Genomic DNA, 27,391 nt, shown 5'->3' on the forward strand with positions numbered 1-27,391 from the left:
AAATGTTAGAACTTTTACCCATTTATCTGTTCTTTCTTAAGAATTTCCAAAGCCTTCTAACTTCATACCTTTGTGCTTTCAGACTATAGAGATTGCAGTTTTCATCTGGGTTAAAAATTGATTTTTCTAGTTAAGTGATTCAAAGGAAAATTCTGATATGCATTTCTCTTAGTGCCTCTTTAAATCTAATTACATTAGCAAATACTTAATTCTTTCCCACTTAGTTTTTTGGATTTACTTTTGGCATCTGATAGTTCTAAAAAAAACCTTTTTGTTACAATGTCTAATTCTCTTTTGGCATTCTTAGCTTTCTATCTGTTTGAAGTTTGGGGAAATTTTTTTTTTCAGTTTGACTTTGTTTTCTTCAGTTGAATTTTCATAGACAGTTTGAATTTTTAAAAATTGAGTCCCTATCAAAGAATATTGAACATTGTATTGGGGTAAAAAAGAACAGTGTATTGGATTTCAGTGGTACCACCCTGGTTATCTGGTTTAATATTTATGTTGGAGAATATCAGAAATATCTTCTTTCTTTCCAGTTGATTGGTCAGGTGCTGGTCAACAGAATTTTTCCTATAAAAGTTTTTTTTAAAGCAATTGGGGTTAAGTAACTTGCTCAAGGTTACACATCCAGGTGTTTCTGGGTGGGTGCTAAGTGTCTGAGCCCAGATTCGATGCCAGGTCATCCTGACTCTGGGGCCAGTGCTCTTACTCACTGTGCTGCCTGGCCGCCCTCCTATAAAAGTTTTACATCAAATTACTTGGTCAAGGTATTCAGGCTTTTAAAAAAATTATTTTCAAAGCATAGATTTTATTAATAGCTTTTGTTTTTACATCATCTCCATTTCCCCCTTGTATTTCTCCCTCTTTCACACTTAGAAAGCCATTTCTTATAGCAGATTTTTTTAATGGAAGAAAAAGGAGGAAGAGGAAGCAAATCCAGCAGAACTCATCAGTATATTGAAAAAGCCTATCATTATACACATACATACACATATACAACATATGTTCCACACTGGTGGACCACCCCCTTCCCCTTTACTTTTGAAAAGGAGTGGGAGAAAATTTCTTCTCATATCTCTTTTTTAAAAAATGATTTACTTTTAATTTACAACATTCAGTTCCACAGCTTTTTGAGTTCCAATTTTTCTCTCCCTCCCTACCGCCCCCAATAATCCAATATAGGTTCTACATATAGCTTCTCATTAAACAGTCAAGTTGTAAAGACGAATTATAACCAATGAAATGAACAATGAGAAAAGAGAGACAAAACCAAATGAAACAAAAAAGATAGAGAGAGCAAGTAGTTTGCTTCAGTCTGCATTCAGATTCCATAATTCTTTCTCTGGATGTGGATAGCCTTTTCCATCATGAGTCCTTTGGATTTGTCTTATAACCATGTATTGCTGAGAGGAGACCAGACTGTCAAAGTTAGTCATCACACATACATTGTGTCTGTAATTGTATACAATGTTTTCCTGGTTCTGCTCCCCTCACTTGGCATCAATTTATATAAGACTCTCCAGGTTATTATGAAGTCCTTCTGCTCCCCATTTCTTATAGCACAATAGTATTCCATTACATTCATATACCACAACTTGTTTAGCCATTCCAAAATTGAAGTGCATCCCTTGATTTCCAATTCTTTTTCACCACAAAAAGAGCTGCTAAAAATATTTTTGTACATATGTGTCCTTTTCCCATTTGTATGATCTCTTTGGGACACAACCCTAAAATTGGTATTGCTGGGTTAAAGGGTATGCACATTATTATAGCTGTAAAATGGTTGGATCTCAAAATGGTTGGATCAGATCACATTAGTATTCCAATTTTCCTACATCTTCTCCAGCATTGATCATTTTCCTGTTTTGTCATGTTATCCAATCTTACCACTAAGATGTGGTACCCAAAGAGCTGTTTTGATTTGCATTTCTCTAATCAATAGTGATTTAGAGCATTTTTTCATATGCTTATAGATATCTTTAATTTCTTCCTCTAAAAATTGCCTGTTCATATTCTTTGACCATTTATCAATTGGGGAATGACTTGTATTCTTATATATTTGACTCAGTTCTCTGCATATTTTAGAAATGAGACCTTTATCAAAGACACTGGTTTTAAAAATTCTTTTCCAGTTTTCCACTTCCCTTCTAACCTTGGTTATATTGGCCTTGTTTGTACAAAAACTTTTCAATTTAATGTAATCAAAATTATCCATTTTTCATTTTGTAATGCTCTCTCTCTTGTTTGGTCATAAATTCTTTCCTTTACCATAAATATGACAGGTAAACTGTGCCTTGCTTTCCCAGATTGCTTATAATATCACCTTTTATATCTAAATTGTGAACCTATTTTGACTTTATTTTGGTATATAGTATAAGATATTGGTCTATGCCCAGTTTCTGCCATACTGTTTTCCAGTTTTTCCAGCATTTTTGTCAAATAATCAGTTCTTATCCCAGAAGCTGGAGTCTTTGGGTTTATCAAATGGTAGATTAGAGACCAAGTGGTTTTGATGACTGCTGCATTATAATACAGTTTAAAATCTGGTGTGGCTAGGCCACCATCCCTAGCATTTCTTTTCATTAATTCCTGTGATATTCTGGACCTTTTGTTCTTCCAGATGAATTTTGTTATTATTTTTTTTAGCTCTATAAAATAATTTTTTGGTAGTTTGATTGGTATGGCACTAAATAGGTAAACTAATTTAGGTAAAATTGTCATTTTTATTATATTAGCTTGGCCTAACCACGATCAACTGATGCTTTCCCAATTATTTAGATCTGACTTTATTTGTATGAAAAGTGTTTTGTAATTGTGTTCATATTCTTCCTGGGTTTGTTTTGGCAGGTAAGACTCCCAAATATTTTATAATGTCTACAGTAACTTTAAATGGAATTTCTCTTTCTATTTCTTGCTGTTGGGTTTTGTTAGAAATCTATAGGAATGCCAAGGATTTATGTGGGTTTATTTTATATGCTGCAACTTTGCTAAAGTTATTTATTATTTCAAGTAGTTTTTTACTTGATTCTCTAGGATTCTCTAAGTATACATCATATCATCTGCAAAGAGTGATGGCTTAGTCTCTTCTTTGCTTATTCTAATTCCTTCTATTTTTTTTCTTCTCTTATTGCTACAGTTGACATTTCTATTATAATGGGGTGATAGTGGACATCCTTCTTTCACCCCCGATCTTATTGGAAATGCTGCTAGCTTATCCCTATTACATATAATACTTGCTTATGGTTTTAGGTAGATGCTACTTATCATCTTAAGGTACACTCCATTTAATGGGTTGCATTTTATCAAAAGCTTTTTCTGCATGTATTGTGATACTCATATGGTTTCTACTGGTTTTGTTGTTGAGATGATTGACTATCTGATAGTTTTCCTAGTAATGAATCAGCTTTGCATTTCTTGAATAAATCCTACGTGATCAAAGTGTATTATTCTTGTGATAAGTTGCTGTAATCTTTTTGCTAATATTTTATTTAAAATTTTTGCATCTATATTCATTAGGGAAATTGGTTTATAATTTTCTTTCTCTGTTTTTAGCTTTTCCTGATTTAGGTATCAGTACCATACATATACATACAGAGTACCATATCATAAAAAGAATTTGGTAGGACTCCTTTTCTCCAGTTTTCTGAAATAATTTATAAATTGTTCTTTAAATGTTCGATAGAATTTGCTGGTTAAATCCTTCTGGCCCTGGAGTTTTTTTCCTAGGGAGGTCATTGATGACTTGTTCAATTTTTTTTTTCTGAGATGGGGTTATTTAAGTATTTTACTTCCTCTTCTGTTAATCTGGGCAATTTATATTTTAGTAAATATTCATCCATTTCACTAAGATTGTCACATATTGGGCAAAATAATTCCTAATTATTGTTTTAATTTCCTCTTCATTGGAGGTAAATTCACCCTTTTTATCTTTGATACTGGTAATTTTGTTTTCATCCTTCTTTCTTTTAATCATATTGAGTAAAGATTTATCAATTTTTTTGTTTTTTTTTTCATAAAATCAGCTCTTAGTTTTATTTACTAGTTCAATAATTTTCTTAATTTAAATTTTATTAATCTCTCCTTTGGTTTTCATATTTCTAATTTAATATTTGATTGGGGATTTTCAATTTGTTCTTTTTCTAGCTTTTTCAGTTGTATGCCCAATTCATTGATCTCCTTTTTCTTTATTTTATTCATGTAAGCATTCAGAGATATAAAACTTCCCCTAAGAAATGCTTTCACTGCATCCCATAATTTTTGGTATGTTGTCTCATTATTATCATTATTTTGAATGAAGTTACTGATTGTATCTATTATTTGTTGTTTGACTCACTCATTCTTTAGGATAAGATTTTTTAGTTTCCGATTAGTTTTTAGTCTATCTTTCCATGGCCCTTTATTGCATATAATTTTTATTGCATCATGATCTGAAAAAGATGTATTTAATATTTCTGCCTTTCTGCACTTAATTGTGAGATTTTTATGTCCTAGTACATAGTCATCTTTTATGTATGTGCCATGTACCATGTACCTTTTTATCCACATTCAATTTTCTCCAGAGGTCTGTCATACCTACCTTTTCTAAAATTCTATTCACCTTCTTAACTTCTTTCTTGTTCATTTTGAAGTTATATTTATCAAATTTAGAGAGAAGGAGGTTGAGGTCCCCTACTAGTATAGTTTTGTAATTTCTTCCTCTAACTCCCTTAACTTCTCCTCTAAGAATTTGGCTGCTATACTATTTGGTACATGTTATTTGATAATAATATTACTTCATTGTCAATGGTACTTTTTATCAGGTATATGATATATATATATGTATAGTATTTGTACATATATACTATATATATACACACATATAATATATATATAGCACATATATAGTATATACCGTGTTTCCCCGATAATAAGACACTGTCTTATTATATTTTTTTTGGAAAGAAAAACACCAGAGGGCTTATTTTCAGGGGAGGGCTTATGTTGTCCTGCCTCAGCTCTCCTCCACGGCACTGCTCTCAATGGCGCCAGCAAGCAAATCACTGGGGAAGAACAGGATGACGCGCTCACTGCTGCAGCTCTGATTGGATGCAGCTCGGAGCTCGGCGTGCGTTTCACGGGGGGGGGGGAGACGGTGCATACAGAGGGTACCGTAATGTAGCGTGTAGCTCAGGGAATCACCTTCACTACAGTAGCAATCTCAATAGGGCTTATTTTCGGGGGAGGGCTTATTTTAGAGGAATCTTACACAGTAAGGGGAGGGCTTATTTTCGGGATAGGTCTTATTATCGGGGAAACACGGTATTATATATACCTTTTATCAGGTTATAGTTTCCTTCCTTATCTCTTTTAATTAGATCTCTTTTTGCTTTTGCTTTGTCTGAGATTAGGATTGCTAACCCTGCATTTTTTACTTTAGCTGAAGCATAATATATTCTACTCTAGCCTTTCACCTTTGCCCTATGTGTATCCCCCTGTTTCAAATGTGTTTCTTGTAAACAACATATTGTAGGATTATGCTTTTTAGTCCATTCTGCTATCTGCCTCTGTTTATGGGAGAGTTCATTCCATTCACATTCACAGTTATAATTACTGTCTTTCTCGTCATCCTATTTCCCCCTGTTTATGTTTTTATTTTCCCCTTCTCCATTCCCCTTCTCAAAAGAGTTTTCCTTTTGACCAATGCCTCCCTCAATATTTCCTCCCTATTAGCCCCCTTCCCTTCCCTTTCCTTCTACCTCCTCCCTCCTTTTCTTTCCCCTTTCCCCTCTTATTGCCTGTAGGGAATGTGAGATTTCCATACTTAACAAAGTGTTATTCTCTTGAACCAAATCTGATGAGAGTAAATCTCAAACAATTCTCTTCTCCCTCCCTTCTTTCCCTCTACTATAATAAGTTTTTGTGTCTCTTCACATTAAATTCCTATACTTAACTGAGTATGTTATTCCCTCCTTGAACTGAAACCAATGAGAGTAAAACTCATACAATGCTCATCTTCCTCCCTTCTTTCTCCCTACTATAGTATGTTTTTATGCCTTTTCATGTGACATAATTTTCCCTTTTACTGCCTCCTCCTTTTCTCTTATTCCCTTACAATTCCTTTGCACCCCTTAATTAGGTTATTTTTACCATCATATCAATTAATTTATACCCACATCCTCTATCTATGTATATCCCTTTTATATGTCATAATAATTATACAGTTCACTAGATTAATAGGTTTCATCCTCCTATATAGGGATGTAAACAGTTTGTTCTTATTGAATAACAAGTTGTGTGTGTGTATGTGTGTTTATGTGTTTATTTTTTCCCTGTTTACCTTTTTATGTATCTCTTGAGACTTTTATTTGAAGATCAGATTTTCCATTGAGCTCTGGCCTTTTCATCAGGAAGGTCTGAAAGTCCCTTATTTCATTGAATGACCATCTCCTTGCCTGAAAGCTTATGCTCAATTTAGCTGGGTAACTGATCCTTTTTTTTTAGTCTAAGCTCTTTTGCCTTATGATATATCATAGTTTAATCCCTCTGATCTTTTAATGTAGAAGCTACAAGGTAGTGTGTGAACCTGACTGTAGTTCCACAAAATTTGAATTGTTTCTTTATGGCTACTTGCAGTATTTTCTCCTTGACCTGACAATTCTGGAATTTGGCTACAATATTCCCCTTCAGGAAGTGAATGGTGGATTCTTTCAATGACTATTTTTACCCTCTGGTTCTAGGATATTAGGGCAGTTTTCCTTGATTTCTTGGAAGGTCTGTTTTTTATCATGACTTTCTGGTAGATCAATAATTCTTAGATTCTCTCTCCTGGATCTGTTTTCCAAGTCAGTTGTTTTTCCAATGAGATATTTCACATTTTCTTCTATTTTTCATTCTTTAGATTTTGTTGGACTGATTCTTGATGCCTCATAGAGTCATTTGCTTCAACTTATCTAATTCTAATTTTTAAAGAATTGCTTTCCTCAGTTTTTGAACCTCCTTTTTCATTTGACCATTATTTACTTCAAGGATTTATTTTCTCCAGTTAGGTTTTGTATCTCCTTCTCCAATTGACTAATTGCAATATTTAAGGAGCTCTCTTCAGTGAAATTTTTTTTTTCCATTTTGCCAGTTGTATTTTTAAAGTAATTGGTCAGTTTTTCTTCTACCTCTTTAGTTAAAATTCTTCTTGAGCTCTTCCAAGAATGCTTTTTGGACTTGAGACCAGTTTATATTGCCTTTTGAGGCTTCAGATGTGGGTATAGTTTCAATGCTGACCTCTTCTGAATGTGAACCTTGCTCTTCCCTTTCACCATAATAGGATTCTAAGTCTTGTTTTTCCAAATTTTTTTTTTTTTTTTTTACCAATTGTGATTACCTATTTCCTGGCTTTTAAAGTGGATCTCTGCTTTTGGGCCACAGAGGGCTCAGACCCATGCTTCTTATTCTGGGAGTAAAGGGTCTGGTCACTGACTTTGTGTGCTGTGGCCTCTGAGTGCCTAGACTGAGGCCAAGGTTAGGACTTTTGGCATTTTCCCAGGGTTACACTGAAGCTCACAGCATGAGGTGTGGGGGAGTGGTAGTCTGGCCACTTCAGGTTTCTGCCTTTGTGTCCCTGGGCTAGAGCTCAGACAGGCTCAGCTGCTGGTGTCCCAGCTGTGCTGGTGGCTTCCATACCCCTGGTTGTGCGAAGGCACAACTGGGGTTCTGAGGTTAGCATTTGTTGGCTCCACCACCTTGGGGTTCAGGATCTCCTGCTGGGATGTATTCTGTCCTGCACTAGTGCCCTTCAGCCTCAGCACAGCCACAGCCACAGCCTTTCTGTAGATTTCCCAAGCCTCCTGCTGGTTCCACAATTTCAGGATTTTACAGTGGGGCAGTATACTTTGGGTTTTTCAAGGTCAACAAAGGGGGTGTGTGTGTGAGAGAGAAATTAAAGTTTACACAGCCATCTTGGCTCCCAGAAGTTCAGGTAGGTGATTTTTAAACATCTAGACTGTGGGTTGCTAGCTTCAGGAGTAGCTGCTGCCACTGCCACAGGCCCTGCATTTGTCTTTTACCCATCTCGGACAGGCCCCTGTCCTGCAGTGAGAGGTTTGGGAATCTGGGAATCACCCCTGCATTGGGTGAATCAGTTCTCCAGGCTTGTTCAGGTTCAGCTTGGTTGGGTCTGTGCTGGTGAAGCCCATGAATGTACAGTGCTCTGTGCTCCCCTCCCCAGCCTGGCTCAACAAATCCTACCTGAGGTTTTTCTGTAGTGTTGACCAGGGCTGGAAATCTGCCACACTCTGTCTCCTAGTGGATTCTGCCACTCTAAAATTTGTTCAGATTCACTTTTTAGAGGTAACTGAAGAAATTTATGGGCAAGCTCAGGTGAATTCCTGCTTTCGCCCCACCTTTTTCTATTCAGGCTTTTAATTGTCTTGCCTTTAGGTACAACTAATACTTTTATATTTTATTTTAATTTCCTATGAGAAAAGGAGAAAATTCTTTTTTAGATATAAAAAAGAGTAAAAAAAATGACTATTTCCTCATTTAACTTTTTTTTTTTTTAAAGCAATCGGGGTTAAGTAACTTGCTCAAGGTTACACAGCCAGGTGTTTCTGGGTGGGTGCTAAGTGTCTGAGCCCGGGATTCGATCTCCAGGTCTTCTCAACACTGGAGCCGGTGATCTTACTCGCTGTGCTACCTCGCCGCCCCCTTCATTTAACTTTTTAAAAATACAAAGTTGTAATAGGAAGAACTGCTTTAGGAGTAACAAAACCAATATTCTAGTCCTGACTCTGTCATTTATTTGCCATGCAACTTTGAAAAAGGCCTTTCAACATTTCTGAGTTTCAGTTTCTTCTTATGTAGTGTGAGAATTACCCTATCTCATAAGGTTCTTGAAATCAGTTGTTACAATATATGTAAAGGTACTTTATAAACTATTAAATACTATATAAATGAGAGTTATGATTTTGATATAAATTAACAGGAAATAAAATTTCAAATTTCTTACAATTCAGATTACATCAATGGACCTCTCTTGTATCTGCTGAGAAAATATACCACCATTGTGAATCATATTTTAGAGAGATTAAATGAACTTCAGAGTTGAAAGGAAAACTTAGAGCTAATTTAATGAAAACCCTTACACAAATAAAAAATCTCTTCTACAACATCTACAAGAGGCCATTTAGCCTTTGCTGGAAGACTTCCAGTGATGGAAAACTCACTAACCTTATCTACCATACCTCCCCACCCCAAAAAAGTCCATTTAATTTTCTGAAAGTTCTTAATTCTTTTTCCCCCTATACAACTTAAATTTTAAAATTGATATATTTCACTTTTATGTTAGCTTCATTTTTGAGTCTATCCCTCCCCAGTCTCCTATCTAGTGATCCAGTTCTTCTAACAACATTTTAAGAGAATTTTAAAAATGAAAGCAATTCAACAAATTAACCAACACATAAGATAAAATGGACAATTTTGATGATATAAATCAAAAGAATTTTGTACAAACAAGTCTAATGTAGTAAAAATTAGAAGGAAAAGGGGGTTACTGGGAAAAATCTTTGCAACAACTTTCTCTTATAAAGGTTTCATTTCTAAGATATGTAAGGAAGATATTAAAATTTATAAGTCTAAGATCTATTCTCTAATAGATAAGTGGTCAAAGGCCGTGAACAGGAACTTTTCAAAGCCAGCCTGTTATACATCACAATTTTGGGGTTTTAAGAAGATGAGTAGGATTTTAAAAAAATGCAGGATATACTGGGAAACATAGGTGTCAAATTTGGTCTATAGACTTTGTGGCTAAACCAGATTAAAATGTAACCAGAAAATCTTTAACAAAATGAGTAAAATATAGATGTTAATTTGTGATTTTCTAAGCCAATATGCTTCTCACAAGGATCATTTTAATTTAAATTTAACACTACTGCTCCTTATAAAAAGCATATAAAGATACTTCTCTTTAGATAGGTATAAATGCTTCCAAGGGGCCATTTCTATAAAGTCAAACTGACCATGATTCCCAGTATTTGTCAGGTTCATTTAAAAATAATTATAATTTTAAAATAGCTTTTCCCTAAGAAAGCAAATTCTAACTGCATGCTAAGCTACATGGATAGAATTATTTTTTTAAATGTTTGTATATGGTAAAAAGAATGAAGATTTAAAGAATTACTTTAAAACAGCTCTTTGCATTATTTTTAGTTCCTAGGCAAGCAATGTTAATTGATTATTTAGTGAAAGGAGTTCAAACTGCTGTTTTAAATTTCATCAATATAATTTTACAGATTTTTCAGTAGAGGGAGCCCAAAGCTTTAAAATATAATATGAAGGGTTTTAATACTTTATTTTCTGTCTGTTGACTTTATAATTGTTTTCCATTTTTGTGTGGGGTAATTTTCTTTTTATTCTGTTGGAACAGATTATTAGTAAAAGTATGTAAAATTTCATGGCTTTTTAAAGAATATGTCTTAGCTTTTATTTAAAATGATTTTTGACTGGCATGTTTTTAAAAGCAAAACTTAACTCATAGTTAGTTAGAGACCAAAAAAAAAGACAGCAATCTTATTATATTAAAAGTATCACAGAAAGAGAAAGTTCTAACCTCTAGAGGATATAGTTAAGGTTTTGTTTTCAATCTTTTAGTCTGGAATTACCATAGCACTCTTTAACATTTAGGTTACAAATATAAGCAATGGATTTTTACACTGAAAATAAAATTCCTGCAGTGGAAATTTATGCAATTAATGAAAATCAATAATTAGGTAGGACTTGTTTTTTTTTTACACTTTATATAATTTTATTTCAATGAGGTCTATTTAGCCTCTGTATCTTTCTTCTCAATGCCTTTACTTGGTTCTCCAGGAGAACTTCATGTGGGCAAATGATTCATTAATGGAAATAGGGGAGGGTAAGGTCAAAATAGTAACTCTGCCAATTGCTGTTAAAAAATAGTCTTTTGGCTGACAGACATAGCTTAGGAATATGTATTTAGTGTTGGAAAGTCAGTTAACCCATAAAATCCAGGATGAGGCTAAAAAGTAATTGACTGGAGTTAGCCATCATGGGAACCAAGGTTGATGTCTTTTTATATGAAATGTATCCTTAGCCTCTGCCCCTCAACCTACTGCCCTGGTGTCCCTCATGCATACTGTTACTTTACCATGACTCATTGCATAAACCTGTACCTTAGTATTTGCTTCTTACTTCCCAGACCCAACCCAAGACCTAAACCTTAGGCACCATTCCCCTTCACCCATAGGATCAGAATCTTAGCCACTACACCCTCACACTTCAAGCATTTGGGTCCTCTAGTGAGGACCAAATACTCAGATATTAAACTTTTTTGTACTCAAGACTTCCTATAGGAAGGGCCACTGACAACAGGCCCAGTTTTCCTTCTTTCCTAGCTATTGAAAGAAAACAAAATTGCTCTTTGTCATTTAGAGGACTCTTGAGTGTCCTAGCTCCAGTCAGAAGGTACTATTCTGTGGCTGGCAAGTCCTGTATCTTCCTTTTCCAATCCTGATAACGTGGAACTTTTGACTGAGCAAAAACTAGCCGTCTCCTCTGCTATTATTCCCCATTTCCTCACCCTATCCATCTCAACCCTATCTTAGTCCAGCTCTTTTCTGTCCCTTCCATTGTATACTCTTCAGTATTCATTCTGTTACTTAATAAATTTCCTTCATCATGGGCATCTTCCTCTTGTGTTTCTTCCATCTTTTAGCACTTATAAAGACCTGACTCACACTTGAAGATATTTGCTTCTCTGGCCATTCTCCTCACTTATGTATATACCTTTCCTCATGTTCGCTGGCACACTGGACTGAGAAGAATAGGCATATTTTTTGCTTTCCTCTGCTGTGCTGCCAGACCATTGTCACTTAGTAACCTGTTCTCCTTTGAGGTTCACTCTATTCAGATATGTCACCCCATCTAGATATTGGTGCCATTTTTCTTCTGGTACCTCCTCCCTCCTTTCTCAGGTTAGCACCTGACTTATAGGATAGGAGCACCCTCATTCTTGTGAACATTAATATATGTGTTGGTTTTCCCTCAAACACTATAGGCTTTCAATTCCCCAACCTTTTCAGCTCTACTTTAGCCACATGCTGGAATAGTATACCCTTCATCTCAACCATCAGCCAGAGGTGTTCCACTTCCATCATCAAAAACTCTGAAGTTCTGCTATTCCAGTGTAAGTCTCCTATCATTCCATATCTATGTTTCACTCCTCCTTAATACATTCTTTGTTCTCATTATCACTTGCAGTCCTTTTATCCCTTATTCCTCTCCCAGGCTATCATCCTGCACAGTCTTTACTTTCTTTCCTCTCCAGTCTGATCTTAGAGTTAATCAGCCCCATTTTGTGCTGGCTTTTATTCTCATTCCCTTTGTCCCTTGTCCTATAACCACTCACATGTCGCCAAACTCCAACTTTGCATTACCCTTATTGTCTACTTGTTTCATTCCTACTTCTGAGTACTGAATGGTGCTGGAAGTCAAGTGAAGAAGCATTGGAAGAATCCATACAAACATGTTAATTATAGATCTGCTAAATTCCCTGTGAGCTCTCACTACTGCAAGACAATCCTTTATTCTTTCCTAATTGACTATTTTTTGCAGTGACTGCACCCTGATAAAACCATCTCAGCAAATGGACTAAACCAGGTTGAAGGTAACCAACAGGCTTCAGACCTGTTGGCGAGTCAAGGGGAATGTCTACACCAAGCATGTGAAGACTTCTTCTGGCAGAATGGGCAGATAAGAACAATTTATTCCAATGACCATGAAGGTGGCTGAAGCAGGCTCTGGGGAGTGCTTAGAACTTGGTCAATCACTGAAAATGTTGAGCTCGTTCACTGCATTCTGGGCCATTGCCAGTTGTTTAGACTTTTGTTCTAACTTTGGATTTTAATGACGTTAGAAGAGAGATGATGAATTTTTGCAACTCTGCCTCACTCAAATCCAATTCACGCACAAGTTAGTACATCACCTTGTGATGTCATTGGTTCTCTTTGAAAACAAAGGATGAACAAAAATTGACTATTTAGCAAATTCTTTTCAGCATCTTTTCTAAACTTTCTCTCCACAAACCTCTCACATCACCTGTTCACTCTCTGTCTCTCTTCTCTTCCTTTCTCTCCCTCTTCTTTTCATCAAAGAACCACACTTCTCTCTGTAATGAAAAAATAGAGGCCATTCACTATGAGTTCTCTCTTCTCAACTCTTCACCCATTGAAATAATCTCCCACTTTTTCCTTCTTTAATCTCTGATGATTAAAAGCCTTCTCTGTGTCAACTCCAACCCCTCAATCTTTACCCTTGTTCCTCATTCCTTTCTTCCTCCTCTTGTGCTTTATCCCTAAGTCATTCCCCCCAACCTTAAATTTCTCTCTATATACTGGTTAACTCTGTACTGACTACAAACTTGCCCAGGCCACTTTCATTATTTAAAAACCCTCACATAACCCTATTTCAACATTGCTCTCAATATTGCAGTCTATATTTCTTCCCATTTTACAGTAAAAAACATAGGGGAAAAAAACTGCCTATACTTGCTGACTTTATGTTCTCTCTCTTCTCACTTCTTAACCCTCTAAAGTCAGGCACGTAATCTTGTCACTTAAATGAAATTGCTCTTTTCAAAGTTATGAATAACATCTTAGTTATAAAATACAATGACTTTTTCTCAGTTTTCACCCTTCTTGACTTTTCAGGAATACTTGACACTATTGATCACTCTCTCCTCCTAGATACTTGAACCTCTCTGAGTTTTCATGACAGCCTTCTCTCTTGGTTCTTCAACCCGTGTGGTTGTCTCTTTGCTGAATGATCATCTGTATCCTCTCTCCTAAATGTGTATGTGCCCCAAGGGTCTGGCCTGGGCTCTCTTTTATATTCTCTCTGTACACTGTCTTTAAGGAATTTTATAATTTCCCTTGGGTTCAGTTATCATCTTTATGTATATGACTTCTAGATTTATTTATTTATCCCTAGTCTCTTAAGTTTCAGTTTCACATCACCAACTTACATCACTTAACAGTTTGTCTTATAGGTATCTCAAATCCTACATCTAAAACAGAATTCATTATCTTTCCATCCAAACTCACCTGCTTTCCTAAGCTCCTTATTTTTTGAGACTTCCACCTTCTTTCCAGTCACTAATATTGCAACCTAAGAATTGTAATCCTTGACTCTCCACTGCATCCCCCCCTCAGCCCTAAGCCATTTAGTCACCAAGTTTTATCAGTTCTCCTTTAACAATACTTGTTTTATCAGATTCCATTCTCTTTGCTCATACCATAACTATCTTAATTCAATTCCTTATCATTTCTCACCTAGACTATATAATTGATTTCCTCATCCAGACTTTCTCCCCAGGTGGCATAATGTATAGAGAACTGCACTTGGAATGAGGAAGACTTGAGTTCAAATGCTGCTTCAGAAATTGCAAGAAATTGTGACTCTGGGCAAGTAATTTACCCTCTCACCCCCTTTTTCCTCATCTATGAATTGGGGATATTAATAGCAGCTAAGTTACAGGGCTGTTGTGAGGACCATATGAGATAATACATGTCAAGTTAAATTACTATGTTAATTACTGTTATTATTGTTATTATCTGACACCATACAGCTGTCAAGTTGATGTTCATAAAATAGAGGTCTGACCATTCTCTTCCCTGCTCAGAAAGCTTTAGTGGCTCCTGATTGACCCTAGGTTAAATGCAGATTTTTCTATTTTGGCATTTAATATCCCTCACAGTCTAATTTTTACCCACTTTTGGGGCTTATTATATATTATACCCCTTCACACACTTTGTGTTCTGGCTAAATTAGTTTAATTGACAGTTTCTCACATACAACATCTTGCTCATCTCCTATCATGTACCTTTGCACAGGTTATGCCACGTTTCTGGGATGCATTGTACCTCTGCATCTTAAAATCTTTAGCTACCTTAAAAATTTAACTCAAGTTCCAAAGTACATAATAGACTTTCTTAATTTATCTCCCCAACTGCTAGTTTCCTCCTCCCCATTATCTGCCTCCTATTACTTTGTATTTACTTCCTTTTTATGTATATATGTGTGTGGATAAATTTTTTTTGTCATGTGTGCATGTTGTTTCCATTAACTTAATGTAAACCCCTTGATGGAAAGACAGGGGCTGTTTCATTTTGCTTTTATTATTGTAGTGTCTAGCATAATGCCTGTAACATAGTTGTAATTTAATCACTGCTTGTTAATTGTGATTGATTGGATACTATGTTCCCTCCCATTGCCTGTTATAGCTAGTGTATTAGTTTTAGATAGATTACGTTTATTTGCTGCATGTTATACACTTTATTAGATAAGCAGAGTAGTAAAGTAGATAGAGTTCCAGCCTTGGAGTCAGGGTGATCTGATTCAAATCCTGGCTATGATACTGGCTGTGTGACCCTGGCAAGCCCAGGTAATTCTCTACTTGTCTAAGTTGGAGTTAAAATGTGATCTAATTTAAGATGATCTGCTTTACAGCAAGGCATATAGGTAAAAACTAACCTCTTTATGATAGGAATTATGTTAAACAAAACAAAAACAAAAGAATTATTTATATCAGAGATGTATTAATCATTTGCTTCTAGGCCTCAAGACTATCCGTTTGTTTTTTTTGCCCTCATTGGATATTACTTTCCCCCTTGCACTCTTCTGTCCAACCAAAGAATCAGTCTGTTCTTCACACCCAACACCCTTTCTCTTTCTCCTGTCTCCTTACTTCTCCTTGCCTTTGCTGTGGCCTTCTCACATGGCCTGGAATGCATTTTCTCCTTATAAATACACTCATTACATTTTACTGTGCATGGTCCCTGAGAGTAGAGATTGTTTCATTCTTTATACTTTTAGCCCCTGGAGTTTATTGAGCTGGGCAAGGCAACATAGTCAGACTTGAGTTTTAGGAAAATCACTTAGGCATTGGAAAGGGGGATATATTGGAGTGGAGGAGAGACAAGGCAGGCAAACCAGTTAGAAAACTGTTGTAACAGTTCAGGTGAGAAGTGATGAGGGAGGGCCTGAAATACTGTGGTTGCTGTGTGAGTGGTGAGAGAAGGGGGCATATATGAAAAATATTGCGGAGTTAGAAATGATGAGATCCAACAACTAATTGAATACGTGGTGTGAGGGAGGATGAGAAGTTGAAGATGATGTCATTGCTGAGAACTTATATGACTAGGAGGATGGTAGTGCCTGTGAGAGTAATAGTAAAGCTCGGAAGGTGGGTGGATTTAGTGAGGGGAGGAGGAGATAGATGAGTTCAGTTTGGAAAATCCAATAGGAAGTTGGTTATGTGAGTGGAGCTCAAGAGGAAGAAGAAAGCTAGGTATATTGATCTTATAGTCATTAGCAGAGAGATGATAATTGAAACTGTAGGATGAGATCACCAAGTGAGAATTGTATAGAGAGAAAAGAGAAGAGGACCCAGGACAAAGACTTTGGGCTACAGCTAGTCTGTATGACACAACAAAGGAGACTTGAGGAATAGTAAGACATAGAAGGAGAACCCAGAGAGAGCAGTGCCATGAATATCTGCAGAAGAGAGAATGTGCAAGTGGAGAAGGTGATCAATATTATCAAAGGTGGAAGACAGGTCAAGAAGAATGAAGACTGAGAAGAGATCATTAGATTTGGCAATTAAGATCTTATTGGTAACTTTGGAGAGAGTAGTTTCAGCTTAATGAGATCAGAAGTTAGATTGCAAAGGGTTAACAGGAGAGAAAGTGGAGGCATCTATGTAGGTAGCTGTTTCAAGGAGTTTTACCTAAGAAAAAGGAGGGGCAATATAGGATGATAGCTGGGAGGGGATATCAGAATTTAGGAAGAGTTTTTTAAGGATATGGGAGACAAAGGTGTGTTTGTAGGTAAGAGGGGAAGAAGAATGAATAGATATATAGAGATTGAAGATTAGAGAGAGTGGGGATGATAATGGGTACAATTTGCAAGAGAAGGTGGGAGAGGATGGGATCAAGGAGATGCCTTGGGAAGGAGAAGGATCACCTCTTTGTCAGAGACTGGAGTGAAGGAGGAGTTATTGGGGAACAATATTAGAGGGATGTGAAGAAGAGAAGGGAAGAAGGAGTTTTGAAACTATCTTCATTTCCCCCCAATATGTTATGTATGAGGTGAAGTCTTCTGCTAAGAGGATTGAGGAGAGGATGATGCTACAAGCGTGAGAAGAGAAGTTTTAAAATAGCTGATGTGATGAAGGGTGTATAGAAGGAGTTAGAAAGATTTACTTCTTGTACTGAGGACCTGGTTGAAATTAGATAACATAAATTTGTACTGTATCCAGTAGCATATTCTGACTTCCTCAAGCTTTATTCATCAATATGTGTATAGGGTTTAAGAAGGTGGCTGCAGGGAATAATTCAGTGTTGGGTTTTAGCAAGATGAAATTGGCAATAGTACAAGATGATAAGTGATTGAAGAGTAGAATGTAGTATAGAATTATATTAGACTGCCAAGGGTCACAGTTGAGAGGGGAAGATGGTGTATTCATCACATGGCTAATGCCTTTGAAAATTCTTGAGACTGGAGGTATTGGAAGTCATAATGAAAATAATGAACAAGGTTATGGGTAAGAAAGCATAATGAAAGATGGAATGGTAGAGAATTATGAAAGCATAAAATAATTTTGGAGTTTGTGAACATGAACATGGATTACTTATAGTTGACTGAAAGATCAAAAGTAGTATAACAATTTCTGTGAGTTGCTGAGGTGATGAAGTCACTGAAATTGAGCTAATTGAGGAACTGGGAAGATAGGGTCTTTGAAGTAACATTGATATGTAGACGTTCCATAGTTTGAGGGGAGAAATTGGCATGGAGAGACTATGATCAAGGCACCAAGTTTATTGAGAAAGGAGAAAGAATGTTCTAATGTTGGTAGCTAAATGCCATCAAAGTCCTGAATGGGTGATAAATTTAGATAGAGTAAACCTCAAAGGAAGGAAAGTTGCTGAATGATAGTAGAGGGAATTTGCAAGTGAAAATTGGAAACTAGCAGTATTCTGACTCCCCTTCTTAGACCAATGAATAGAGGGAAGGGTATGAGAAAATGTGCAATCAGAGGGTGACCAGGGTTGTATAGTCATCAGGAGAGACCTAGGTCTCAGTGAGTATCAGAAGTTGGAAGGAGCTTGAGAGGAAAGGGTTTAAGATGATAATTTTTTTCATTATACGCAGATAACATTGGTTATCTCCACTTGGAAGAAATTTTGTGAAAATCAGAAATCAGAGTCTACTCTTAGTTGGAACCAAATGTTTGAGGTAAATGTACACTCATTCCCAGATTGTCCCTCCATGGAGCCATTTAAGTATGTCACAAGTTTTTCTAGTGGGGGATATAGTGGGAGGAATTCTAGTCATTCTATTTCTTACTTTGTCATTGAAAAAATGAAGAAAAAAACTACCCTTATCAGTTGAAGCCAGTAGCCTCACACCATGAATCACTGCCCATTAACTGCTACTAAAACTAGGGACAGTATATTCACCCCTCTCATTTTCTAAGGGAAATAGTGGGGTTCAGTACTGCCTTTTTGAAGTGATTTTTTACCATTCTTTTTGATTGTTGTGTTTAAGAGACTGAGGTGACACACTTGGGTACCACACCATTCTTAAAATGAAAAAAGACAGGCTAAAATAAAATTTACTGCATCTAGTTTTTTCAGGGTCCTAATTTCAACCTATCTAGATAATTGATCATATTGATTGATATTGATATTCTTCTATCCCTGAAAGAATTTACAGCGTAGAATCCTTTCTGAGGTTGAGGTATATGTTCTCTTTCATCACATAAATCTCTTGATCTTGAATCTGAAATTAGATGGGGAATATCCCCTTTTTGGCCATCAATCAACGAGAATACACAATTCCCCATTTAAATTTTTTTAAAAAGTTTTATTTTCGGTTCAAAATTCTTTCCCTCTTTCTATCCCATCCTGTATCCATTGAGAAGGTAAGACATATGATACCCATATGAAGTTGTGTAAAACATTTCTACATTAGCCATGTTAAGGAAAAAAGAGAAAAAAATGTTTTAATCACCACTCAGAGTCTATCAGTTCTCTCTCTGGAGGTGGATAGCACTTTTCATCACAAATCCTTTGGAACTGTCATTAATCATTGTATTGATCAGAGTAGTTAAGTCTTTCACAGTTGATTGTTGTTACAATATTGCTGTTATTGTGTACAGTATTCTGGTTCTTTATCACTTCACTTTGTCTCAGTTCATTTACATATAACTAGGTTTTTCTGAAACCATCCTCTTCGTCATTTCTTATAGTACAATAATATTCCATCACAATCATATGCCACAACTTGTTCAGCCATTTCCCATTTGATAGACATCCACTTAATTTCTACCTCTTTCTTACCACAAAAAGAGCTGCTATAAATATATTTGTATTTATGAGTCCTTTACCTTTTACTTTGCTCTCTTTGGGGGTATAAACCTAGTAGTGGTATTGCTGAATCAAAGGGTATGCACAGTTTTATAGCCCTTTAATATAGGTCATAGTTCCAGATTGTTCTCCAGAATGGTTGGGCCACTTCACAACTCTATCAGCAGTGCATTTAGTGAACCTATTTTCCCACATGCCCTCTGTCATTTGTCATTTTCCTTTTCTCTCATGTTAGCCAATCTAATGTGTGTGATGTATCTGAGTTATTTTAATTTGTATTTCTTTAATTATTAGTGGTTTAGAGCATTTTAAAAATATGACTGTTGAGTGATACCTTTGATTTCTTTTCCTGAAAACTTCTTGTCATAATCTTTGACTATTTATCAATTGGGGCATGGCTCTTATTTTTACAAATTTAACTTGGTTCCCTACATATTTGAGAAATAAGTCTTTTATCAAGAAACTTGCTGTAAAATTTCCCCCAGCTTCCTGTTTTCTTCCTAATTTTAGCTGCATTGGTTTTGTTTGTGCAAAAACTTTTTACATTAATATAATAAAAATTAGCCATTTTACCTTACATGATCATCTCTCTCCCTTGTTTGGTTATGAACTCTTCTTAAGCATAAACAAATGTAATGTTTTCTGTTTCTCTAATTTGCTTCTGATATCATTCTTTATGTCTAATTTGTGTATCTATCTTGAGCTAATCTTGGCATATGATGTAAGATGTTGGACTATGTCTCATTTCTGCCAGACTGCTTTCCAGTGTTCCCAGAAGTTTTTCAGATAGTGATTTCTTTCCCCAATAGTTGGATTCATATGTTAATAAATCTGACAATCTGAGTGAAATTGATGAATATTTATGAAATGTCAATTACCTAGGTTAACAGTTTAGAATGCCTAAATAACCGCATTTTAGACAGAAAAGAAATTTAACAAGCCATTAATGAACTCCCTAGGAAAAAATCCCTAGGGCCAGGTGGGTTCATGAGTAAATTCTACCAAACATTTAAAAAATAAGTAATTCCAATACTGCATAAACTATTTGGAAAAATAGGCAAAGAGGGAGACCTACCATATTCATGATATGACACAAATATGTTGCTGATACCTAAACCTGGAAGAGCTAAAACAGAGAAAGAAAATTATAGACCAATTTCTTTAATGGATATTGATGCAAAAATTTTGAACAAAATAATAACAAGGTGATTACAGCAATATATCACAGGGATTATATACTATGACCAGGTGGGATTTATACCAGGAATGCAGGGTTGGTTCAGTATTAGGAAAACTATCAACATAAATGATCATACCAAAAACAAAACCAACAGAAATCATATGATTATCTCAATAGAGGCTGAAAAAACTTTTGACAGAATGCAGCACTCATTCCTATTAAAAGCACTAAAGAATATAGGCATAAAGGGAGCATTCCTTAAAATGATAAGCAGTATCTATCTAAAATCCAATAACTGGAATCTTTGTGTTTATTCTCCATTAAAATATAATCCTACCCAGGTGGCAACCTTGCTCATGTTGTTCAACATTTTATCAAGAGAGTCCAAGGTTGAGAGCCACTATGGCTAGATTGTCTGTGTATACAAAGACATTTACATGTTCTCTTGCCCTTAAAGCTCATACTCTAGTCCTGTCTTTGTCAGAACTCAGATGATTGGTTCCAGGGTTACATTAAAAATTATGGAGCTATGAGTGCAACCCTGCCTTAACCTTGAATAGAATACTTTGTGAAAGGCTTTCCTTAGATCAGTATAAGTTTTGCTGCTGTGGTCGATTTTTTGTATTATGTTAATGGCTATATCATGCAAGCCAGCCAGTCTCAGTGCCAGCCAGGTGGTATTATGTAGCACTGAGTCATTTGTATTAATCAGATCCAGCCAGGCCCCCCATATGTTCTCTTTTTGTGTTTGACTTCATCTAAGGCTGCTGCAAGAAATCATGTTCACTCCAACTCCTGATTTGCATGAAGCCCTTCTGGCACCTGCTGATGCACCCATTCCTAGAGTTATCATCACCTGATCTTTTTAAAGAATCAGTGCAGCTATGGTATTACCAAAGGATATGGATCTCCAGTTTGGGGACAGATTAATTGGCGTTGGACATCTGTTACTCCTTTGGGACTTAATTATATTTATATATTATCCTTTCTAGTTATGCAACATGAGCATTAAAAACTCTTAGCATAAATAAAAAAAGCACAAGGTTACTTCAGTATTTTAAAAGATCCATGATTTGGGGGCAGCTAGGTGGCACAGTGAATAGACCACCAGCCCTGGAGTCAGGAGGACCTGAGTTCAAATTTGACCTCAGACACTTAACACTTACTAGCTGTGTGACCTTGGGCAAGTTGCTTAACCCCAGTTGCCCTCCAAAAAGCAAAAAAAAAAAAAATCCATGATTTAAAAATTCCTTTAAAGCTTTGTAGATGGTTTTCATGAGTTTTAATGATATCTAAGAAAAAAGTACCTGATAACCAGGTTTCCCTTGATAAAACTCTCAAAATTAAATAACATATATACACTCCTTTTCTGGGTCAGTACTCAGTCTTTCCAGTTTGGTTTGATTTTGACTTACTGAAACGTGTGCTCTGTTTGCATAATCTTTAGTTAACTTCAACTAAGGCTGTAGACTAGTTTGAGTAGGACTACATTGACAAATCTTTTGAGAAGATGTTGAGGAATGCTGATTTATTTACCATTTTATTCATATTTTTAGTATGAAATACACTGAGAGTCTTATAAAGTGTATATAGTTTAATTCCTCAGGTCTTTGGGAGATAGTTTTCTTTTGACATTTTCAGTTACTGCCAAAAAAGTGTTGAATTTATATTAAGGAAGCCGATTCTTTGGGGAGACCTGAAATTTTCATAATATCTGACCGTTTGTAGTACAGTAAGTGGCCATAGAAATAATAACCTACACATTGCCAAATAAAACTTCATTCACATTTATCTTCAGGAATGTCTGACATTTTCAAATGCAGGTTGTATTTTTAGTTGGTCTTCCAAGACTCAGCATTTATTTGTTCAGTTTCTAATGAAAAGAGTAATAACCAGCTAATCAGTTGAATCATTTGGGAAGACTCATGGGTAGCGATATTTCAGATCTTTGGACATTAGCCTGCTGTCAGTTTAGCTGGTGAATTTACATATTTTGAAACTTTTTGTTCCAAAGAAATGAAATGTAATCATAGTATAACTTTTTGGTGTTTCTGTTCTTTTCATGATTTAGTATTAAATATCAAATAACCATCTTCATTTCTCCTGAACTAACTCATTTACTCTTCCATCTGAGGAAATCTCTCACCCTGTATACTATTTTATTGTGTTTGGCTCTGTAAATAGAGTACTAGACTAGTACTAGGCAGTAAATAATGACTAGTCAGGAAAAACTGAGTTCAAGTCCTGCTCAGATACTTAGTAGCTGTGTGACCCTGATCAAGTCTCAAACTCTCTTCAGCCTCAGTTTCCTCATCTGTTAAAATGAGAATAATACTAGCATCTGCCTTTTATGATTGCTCTGAGGCTCAAATGAGATAATATATGTGCAAAACTTAAACTGATGTATAAGTTATAGCTATTATTAATTCTTACTCAACAAGAATTTTTCAGGGCTTTTTGTGTGCCAGACATTATGTGAGGTGCTGGGCAAACAAAGACAAAAATGAAACAATCCCTGTCCTCATAAAACTTATTCTATTGAAGGAGACAACATTTTTCAGGTTAAAGAAAGGAGACGTATCCTACAGTGGACTAAGTTAGGTAAAATACATATTCTTCTCTTAAGAAAGGTCATAATGGCAAACTCAATTGTTCTGAGTTGTTCAGCACAACTTGTCCCAGTCGTTCTGTTGTACTAAAGTGTTATTAAACTGGTTTTTAAAAGTAATTCTTAATTTTATCATCAAAAAAGACAAGGACTTATGTAGATAGAATTTTTAAAATCATAGGTGAATTACAAAATCCAGTATAAAAAAGTTATATTTAGGGGGCAGTTAGGTGGCACAGTGAATAGAGCATGGGCCCTGGATTCAGGAGGACCTGAGTTCAAATCCAGCCTCAGACCCAACACAAAAAGTATCCGTGTGACCTTGAGCAAGTCACTTAACCCCAATTGCCCTCCAAAAAAGCAAAAAATAAAAATAAAAAAGTTATTATTTATAAGCTGCCAAAATGATGCTTCCTTGTGGGATGGAGGCAGTTCTTTTTTTTTTTTTTTAAAGATAAGCAAGAACTGATTTTAATTTAAAATCTCATTCTGCATCACCTTCCAATAAATGTATTAGGCAATGCTTAGACACTTTAAATCCAGGTGGAGGTTTTTCTTTCCTAGAAATATAAGTTCTGGAAGTCATTCCTTTCCAGACTAAGCCTGTTTCATTCACATTTTAAATTTGTTGATCAGTGTGTCCACCTTCTCCAATAATTTTCTTCAAAACATAATTAACTGTCACATCTTCGTCTTCACTGGCTGCTTCTTGAATAATTTTAATAGTATGCTATTAAATTTGATTTTGAAAGCAATCAATTGAAGCTTTCAGTAAAAGCTTCTTGGTTATTTACTTCATTTGCATTTTTTTCACTGACATAAATAAACTTGAAGCTTTTACATGAGACCATGGATTCTTGAAGACTGAATATGTATAGTTGCCTTTCTGTCAACTATTTCCCTGTCCATTTTCCCCTAACACAATATATTTACCACTTTATCCCTAAGATCTGTGAGAGGCTGTGGGAGGTACCACTGAGGACCATTGGGCTAGTCCATCAACCCTTTTACATAATTACACAACATGACTTCTCTGTCACTTAGTCATAGGTTCATAGATTTTAGAGCTGGGGAGTACTTAACATATCACGTCGTTCAACCCCTTCATTTTACAAATGAAGGAACTGAGGCCCAGAGAGATTAACATCACTTGCCCACTGATTAATTACAGAGTAAGTAAATAGCAGAGACAGGATCTGAACCCAGGTTTTCAGACTTTAAGTCTAGTATCTTTCCATTTACATACCACACTACTTCCACATTCATCTGGCCTAGAAGAGAATTTAGAATCAGCATAATTCTGTTTTTCAGGTGTTCACAGCCCCGGAAGAATCCAGGTGATAGTTTTGCAAAGCAAAGTGAGCTGATTAAAGAAAAAGAAAGAAGTGATGACAGTTCTCTTGTGAGATGGTCTGAAACTGACTCTAAAGGTTTGTAAACTACACAAGGCTCTTTAGAATTTGAATTTTTGCTTATTGCATTTCCAGGAACTTGATGTTTATTGTAAAAGCAAATATTTCATATTTTCTTATATTTAAAATGGATATTAGGATAAAGGACAGTTGTCATCATGAAAAATATTTGCAAGAATCATAGAATTTATTTGAAATAAAGACACATATTTCTTAACTTAGTAACCACTTGTCAAAGTTAAACTTGAATCTCATATTTTAGGGTTTTTGTCAAGGGTTTTTGTCAACTATAGAGTTATACTGATAGTGATACTGCCACATACCGTGTTTCCCCGATAATAAGACACTGTCTTATTATTTTTTTTTGGACAGAAAAACCCAGAGGGCTTATTTTCAGGGGAGGGCTTATTTTAATGAACATTGACAGCAATTTTAATAAACAGGTAAATGTGAACAAAAAAATGTACCTTTATTCAATAATGAATTCAATAAAGAACAGGATGACGCGCTCACTGCTGCAGCTCTGATTGGATGCAGCTCGGAGCGCGGCGTGCGTTTCACCCGGGGGGGGGACGGTGCATATAGAGGGTACCGTAATGTAGCATGTAGCGCAGGGGATCACCTTCACTACAGTAGCAATCTCAATAGGACTTATTTTTGGGGGAGGGCTTATTTTAGAGGAATCTTACACAGTAAGGGGAGGGCTTATTTTCGGGATAGGTCTTATTATCGGGGAAACACGGTAGTAGGCATTTAATAAATGTTTGTGGAATGTTTAAGGAATGACTCCTATTATGACAGTTCATGATAATATTGTGTACCTGTAAGAGTTTGGATCAGGTGCATGGTAATCAACTGGTTTAATGTTTTCATAGTTTCTTCTAACTGTAAAATGCTTTTCATGTAAACTTCTCTCAAAAGATACTAATACAAGGCTGTTTTAAAACAATTTTAAAGGTAAAAACCAGCCCAGACAAGAGGTAATTTTTTGGGGCGTAGTAGGTGGTAGAAATCATGAACTGTGTTCCTTTCTTTATCACTTTGCTTCCCACAAAATTCTCACTAAAATATTCTATTAAATTTTATCTAAACTTTTTAGTAAAAGAATTAATATGTTTAACTCTCCCTAGGAATTTCAGTAATTTGTCACAACCCATGAGAAGTGATTTTCTGATTGATTTTTTTCAAGTTGCAAGATATAAAAGACAGTGCGTCTGTTAAATTATACTAGACTTAAAAAACCCCACAGCTTTCCTCATAATGCCAAAAGTAACTATAGACATTACTTTTCCATAAAGGAAATAAGTGAAAAAAGCCAAAAGGAAAACCAGTATAAAAAGTTTTGTGGTCATACCCATAACCTCTTTGGAAGTCTGGGGAAGTCCATGAATGTCTTTTCAGAACGATGTTTTTAAAGACATAAAATAAAATACATAGGATTTCAAAGGAAATAAATACAGTTTAAAAAATATTTAAAAAAACTCATTGTTTTTCTTAACCTCAACTTGAGAACCTCTGCTTTAAAAGAGACAAACTTTTACTTTATATGATTTCATTATGCATATAAAGCAAGAAATTTATATACACATGTACAGTGTACCTTTTATAGTTATATTTTAATGTAATTACTTAGTAAAATGAAAATATAAAAATATAGTAAAAGTATGATACAGTAAAGTTGTCCACTCAGTTCTTTAAGGCCTCACATATTGCCTCTTTCTGAGGAAAAAAGGGAACTATTTAAATGCAAATTATGCTCATCTGTGTACCTTTGATCTCAAGGGAATACTGAAGTTTTAGAGAGAGCAGTGAAGTGAATATGAAAAATATTTGTTTTTTGTCTCTCTGAGGGAACCAATGACATGTAAATGATTTGCATGAAATTGTATCTTGAAACATATTTATTTTACATTGACAGCCATTATTGGTGTTGTTCCAACAAAGGGGATGTTAACATTTTATTATATATTTGATACACACCCATAAGTTCATGATAATTCTGAATTAAAACCTCAGAGGTCTCATGCTTGTTGTTATTTCCCAAGTTAACATATTAGACATGATTTGTTTATTTTTATGGAATTTAAGTCACCATTAAAACAAAGAACTTACATTCTAAAGGGTGTGACAATATGCAAACAACAAAAAACTATGTATATGTAATATATATGAGTGTAAATATTATATATATGTGTGTGTGTGGAGAGAGAAAGAGAGAGAGAGAGAGAGAGAGAGAGAGAGAGAGAGAGAGAGAGAGCAAATGTAAGTGCACTAGCAGTGGAGGGGGGCCGAGAGAGAAGGTAGGGGATGGATAGGGAAATGCCTTTCAGAAGAAACTAGGGAATTTGGGAGGCGGATAGGTTAGCCAGTGAAATTGTCTTGAGCCAGGAGATGGGAGTATTGTGTATATGAGGAAAACGAGGAGGTCAGTGTAGCTGGATTATAGAAAACAAGCAAAGGAATCAAATGTAAGAATACTGGAAAGATAGGTTGTTAAGGGCTTTAGATACCAAATAGAATATATTCTATTTTATTCTGGAGATAATGGGAAGACACTTGAGGTTATTGAGTAGAGGATGGACAGATCCATAGTTGAAGGATTGGAATAGGGATAGACTCGAGGTCATTCAGTAGTCTGGGCATGAGGTGATGAGGGCCTCTGCTGGTATGGAGTCTGTGTGTGTAGGGAAGGGGTTTATGGGAAGTAGGAAGATAGAAATGATAGAATTTGACTGCATATTATATAGATGAGGTGACTTTGAGGGAGAAGTTGATG

General features: G+C 35.7%; 1 protein-coding gene across 7 annotated transcripts in view; it reads left to right on the plus strand.

The window, feature by feature from the left end:
* The window catches only part of SENP7 (SUMO specific peptidase 7), a 213,577-nt gene that overhangs the window by 102,035 nt on the left and 84,151 nt on the right, over window positions 1-27,391 (plus strand). For all 7 annotated transcript variants that reach the window (XM_069065320.1, XM_069065322.1, XM_069065323.1 and 4 more), the window contains one exon: window positions 24,515-24,633. In XM_069065320.1, coding sequence (XP_068921421.1) covers window positions 24,515-24,633 — 119 coding nt within the window. The remainder of the gene's footprint in view (window positions 1-24,514; window positions 24,634-27,391) is intronic.

Source organism: Petaurus breviceps, unplaced genomic scaffold, assembly GCF_028583685.1.
Source record: "Petaurus breviceps papuanus isolate PSGF00001 unplaced genomic scaffold, PetGlider_PUasm1.0 90683, whole genome shotgun sequence".
In the NCBI taxonomy this organism is placed as follows: domain Eukaryota; kingdom Metazoa; phylum Chordata; class Mammalia; order Diprotodontia; family Petauridae; genus Petaurus; species Petaurus breviceps.